We start from the raw sequence: 5000 nt of genomic DNA, 5'->3' as shown, positions 1-5000 counted from the left end.
ATCAAGGAGGGGGAGGTCCTCGAGATCCCCCCGGACACCGCCTCGCCACAGGTGAAGAAGGCGTCGTCGAAGGCCCAGTTCTACTTTTACGACTCGGTGGTAAGTAGGCCTTTTCGCGAGTGCACTGTATGCTCTTTCGCGAGTGCACTGTATGCTCTTTCCCGAGTGCACTGTATGCTCTTTCGCGAGTGCACGGTATGCTCTTTCGCGAGTGCACTGTATGCTCTTTCCCGAGTGCACTGTATGCTCTTTCGCGAATGCACGGTATGCTCTTTTGCCCGCACTGCCAAGGCGCTGGTCGAAGCATGTCTGGTGTTCTTGGTCCCCTGCATGGTATATGGTTCACATTCAAGCATAATTTAAGGATTTGTAATCGTTTATATATATAATGTGATTCATTTATAGGATGTATATCACGCCTTCCACTGCCCTATATTGCATGCAACCCACACTACAATTAGGAAAGGGGTCTGCAGAAGGAATTTCTTTTACTTATATCACTGTGTATGCGTTCGTGCGTGTGTGATCTACATTTATATATAATGCATGTGCCTGGTGATTTTCAGTACTTTAATAAAATATTAGTATATGTTACATGAATTATGGTTGCTAAAGTGTCTCTCAAAAGTTATTTTGATGAATATTATTACTTAGAGAGATATGAAAAACATAATACTCATATATTCATGTAAAGATAAACTTACAAATATGTTCATCATTAGTTACAACGTAACTATTGTCAGAAACAAAGTAACTATTGAGTTCAACATTCACTTTTGAAAAATACCTAGACGTCCTATGAATTCACGGCAATGTAAATAAGGAGAGTAAATCCCCATCACATAATATTAAATTTTAAAGAAGCAACTGATCGTAATCGGAGAGGAATCTAATCCAATCTGCAGCAAAGCGAGGACAAGGCTTCCCTGCAGAGGCTTCCTTAATACTCCCATGACACAAGACCGAATCCGCGCTTACCATATAACACCTGTTAACCTATTTAACACTTGTTACTTGTCTTGAACAATCGTTTCCCAATAAGCCCAAACGCAAGCACGGAATTCCTATTGGCCTTTGTTGACTGACGAATAGGTGAGGAACGCCGAGCCTTTGTTTGTGCCGGTATTGTACTGCCTGAGGGACAAAACGACCCGGTTTCCCTTGTCCTTTTGGAAGATATCTCTTAATTTTCTTTTTGAGACTGTGTCCTTGCGTGTGTTTGTCACCTTATTGTGTGGAGGTGGAATTGAGAAACTGTATGAGGAAATGGTTTATTATAAACTTGCAATATGTTTTCTGTGCCCAAAGATGATTATCGTTGCAAGGATTTGTGGGAGGCTATTAACTTTATGTAACACCTGTTGGTTGCTTGGGTGACCATTGCATTTTGTTTTGATTATTAGCATTACAGGGCGGGTACTGAATGTAAAAATAAGTACTATAGTAACAATAAAGAAGATAGCATTCATGGCAATGATGGTAATGAATATAAAAATGGTAAGTATTGCATGTGTAATACCAGATATTATGTATACATTCGCTCCGACTGTAAACGCACATGCAATGCCAAATGCAACAGATTTTAAAGTCGTATGTGTGCATGCGAGTGTATTTGGGTCTGTTTTTATATTCTCCTTATACATACAGTATATGTGTATGTGTGTGTGTGTGTGTGTGTGTGTGTGTATGTATGTATATATATATATATATATATATATATATATATATATATATATATATATATATATATATATATTTATATATATATATATACATACACATACTTACACACACGTACATATATGCGTGCGTGTATGCTTACATATATATGCATGCGTTTATATAATGTACATGTGCGTCTTTGTATTTTAGGCCTGTGTCTATTTGTGTTTGTACAGCGGATGACACAACGCATCATAGGTTAATACACGGGTCCATCCCCAAGGCACAAGGAAAAGCCTCACAAAGAACTATCAGCTGAGTACTAGGGCTTCGGCGACCCGAGTGCGTCACGGCTCCTTGCGTGCCAGTGGGTCATGGACGACTGTTGTCAGAACATGTGGCGTTTTGCTTTCATAACTATCGGAGACTGCACCCTTTTCCCCTCAGTGTGCATGAGGTAGCGTGCGCGGCCGTACCGATTCGTAAGTGACGTGTGGGCAGGTTCGTTGACTGTGCTTGAAGAGGAAATATGGATCAAGAGCGTTAGGGGTGGTTGGTGTCACTCACCTATGCGGTTATTGACAAAACTATTGACTGCCTGTGACATGACGATCAATTTTATCCTCGGAAGGAGTCGACGGTATGATTCATACCAGAGTGTTCTCACAAAAAAAGGAAACATAGATTCCTACAATATTTGCCACTAGTATTTCAAGCTTTTACCTGTATATTGACAGAATAAGAATTACCATGAATCCACAACCAGTGTTATGAGCTCTGCCTGGCCAGCAGCTCGCCCGTCTGTCGCTAGCCTCGTGTTTAACCCGCAAGATCGATGAGCGAGAGGTACACGCGGCAGTCTATTGAGGGAGAAGACAGAAAATCCTTGAATACGCTCGCGCCACAGGGAGTGAGGATCCGAGGGCGAGGCTGAAGGAGACGCAGAAAGGGAGTAAATGGAGCAGGGAAATTCGTGAGATCTCGTAGGAAAGGGAGTAAATGGAGTAGGGAAATTCGTGAGATCTCGTAGTTCCTTACGAGCTGACATCACGGAGAAGTAGAGATCGTTTCTCACTCTCGGTGTCTTGAAGAAGAAATATTTATGATCTGAAGGCATTACGTACATGATTTAGTCGTTGCATATTTTGGGGGATTTAACGAAAGGCCATAATTCAACTTGTGTAAGTCATAAGGAATAGTTTGAATATATATAGTATAGTATGCAAAGGAATAGTGATTTTTTTTTCTTTTTTTTTACAGATGAAAGCAAGTACTTGGCTTAAGTGTTTGCGGTTGTCTGTAGCCTGCGATTATGCATATATGGCTAAGTAATTAGGCGTTTGAAATATACTTGAAGTATGCTTGAACTGGTGTACATTATGTATACACTTATTCTGTACACATCGCTTTTTCCGATGTTTACTTCAGCCCCTTTCCCCTCCCCCTCTTTCCCCTTTTCTCTGTCTCTCTGTGATACTGGAGTTAATTCCCCGCCTCATTACAGGGTTGCATGACTTTCATAGTTTACATTAGTCGTCGTTGGTGATTACACTAAGTTTCCCCCGGCAAAGCCAACTAAGTTCTGAAAGTCTAAACCTCCTGTGGATCTAGATACTGCTTTGTAACACTCACACACACACATACATACACACACATACATACATACATACATACACACATACACACACACATCACGCACACATAAAAAAAAGAAAAAAAATATATGTATTTGTGAGCGTGCTCGTCTATGTTTGTTTGTATGATTACACAGAATTTCCTATTCTATATATATTCTTGTACACGTGAGTATGTATGTATATGTGTTTCCATTATATTTGAAAACGGAGACTTCCTTATACATGACTAAACACAGATACTCATCAATCGAGGAAACATTTCTTATGCCATGAATGTATATTACTTGAATATCTAATTCCAGAAACTTGAGCTCGTAACCAAGGGATACGAGCGTACAATTGTTTGACGTTCCTGCTTGTTATAAATAGATTAGATGAAACGGTATAAAATCAGACACGAAATATCCAGAATTGGGCAGATGAACACTTGAGGACAAATATAAGTGTTTGACGTCAGAGAAAAAGCTGAAGTCAAACGTTCGCTTTCTGAGAATTTCATCATTACTTTTGTGACGCGGAGAGATTCGAGCGTTGCTTCACCGGAGAAGAAGAAGCAGCGGTTGGTTAATGGAAGGGAAATTCTGGGAGAGCGTTGTATGTAGATATAATGGGTATAGCAGTGATGATATGATATGAAAATAAGGATATGGAGATGAAGAAGTCGTAATTTTGACAATTATGTATATATATATAAATATATATATCATGTATAGCATCAATAAGATGAACAGTCATATAGATATAATGGGTATAGCAGTGATGATATGATATGAAAAGGAGGATATGGAGATGAAGAAGTCGTAATTTTGACAATTATATATATATTATGTATAGCATCAATGGGATGAACAGTCATTCATCATTAATGAAAAATCAATCATAACGACCCATAAAGAACTAAATCTTCAGGAATCAGATCTTCACTCTAAGAAAACAAACCATCCTTCAGTTTTCATCATATTCCTTAAATCGCAAGAAGATAACATCATTACCTCGAATTTATTAAGAAAAAAAAATCGCTATAACAGATTTCTAAATCTGGTCCTTTATCTTCAAAGAAAAGAGATTTCGAAGATTTCCCGCCTTGGGCAGGTTCCCTAGTTCGAACTCAAGCAATTGCCCGATATTTATGTGGCCCTGGATATGATAATCTCAACACACACTTTAATGGCCCAGTTAAATGCTGCACCCAGTCTGCAGATGCTCCCATAATGTAGGCTTGTGTTGTTTTTAGACTTTACAATATCTTGCACTGAAAAGGGGAAATACTGTAGATAGCTTCTGCTAACAGTTAATTAGGCATAGTTAACGTCAAACGTTGGAAACTTTGTTTTTATATCGTGAAGTTGGAGCTGGTCGGTATGTAAGGGAATGCAATGTGCAATTTAGTGCAGTCTTGCGATGGAGCATTGCAGTAATGCCATGGAAGCTGTGGAGATGTTGCCGCAGATGATATTGATGTTATGTTAAGAATATTACCGAATGTGGTAACAGTCCTAATGGTAATACCAGTAATTGTAACTGTGTGTTGTGAATATAATGGAAATACCAGTGACATACATGACTATGATATTAACAATTATGATAGCAAGGATATTCTTTATCCGTTTTAATGGTGATTTTGATATTCTTTCATATGAATCATTTTCTATGGCTGTTTATACTGATATCAAAAGCGATACTTTATTGTTATTACAAATA

At 38.7% G+C, this 5000-nt stretch overlaps 1 protein-coding gene across 3 annotated transcripts in view; it reads left to right on the top strand.

Annotated features, from left to right (window-relative positions):
- Nucleotides 1-5000, top strand: part of LOC122254925 (monocarboxylate transporter 14) — an 86470-nt gene that overhangs the window by 16458 nt on the left and 65012 nt on the right. For all 3 annotated transcript variants that reach the window (XM_043018792.2, XM_086545140.1, XM_043018791.2), the window contains exon 2: nt 1-99. This exon is cut by the window's left edge and continues 427 nt beyond it. In XM_043018792.2, the coding sequence (XP_042874726.1) occupies nt 1-99 (99 nt within the window). The remainder of the gene's footprint in view (nt 100-5000) is intronic.

The sequence above is a fragment of the Penaeus japonicus genome, unplaced genomic scaffold (genome assembly GCF_977035675.1).
Source record: "Penaeus japonicus unplaced genomic scaffold, GWHDUDI00000001_assembly GWHDUDI00000016, whole genome shotgun sequence".
Taxonomy (NCBI): domain Eukaryota; kingdom Metazoa; phylum Arthropoda; class Malacostraca; order Decapoda; family Penaeidae; genus Penaeus; species Penaeus japonicus.
This window is presented reverse-complemented; position numbering and strand designations above follow the sequence as displayed.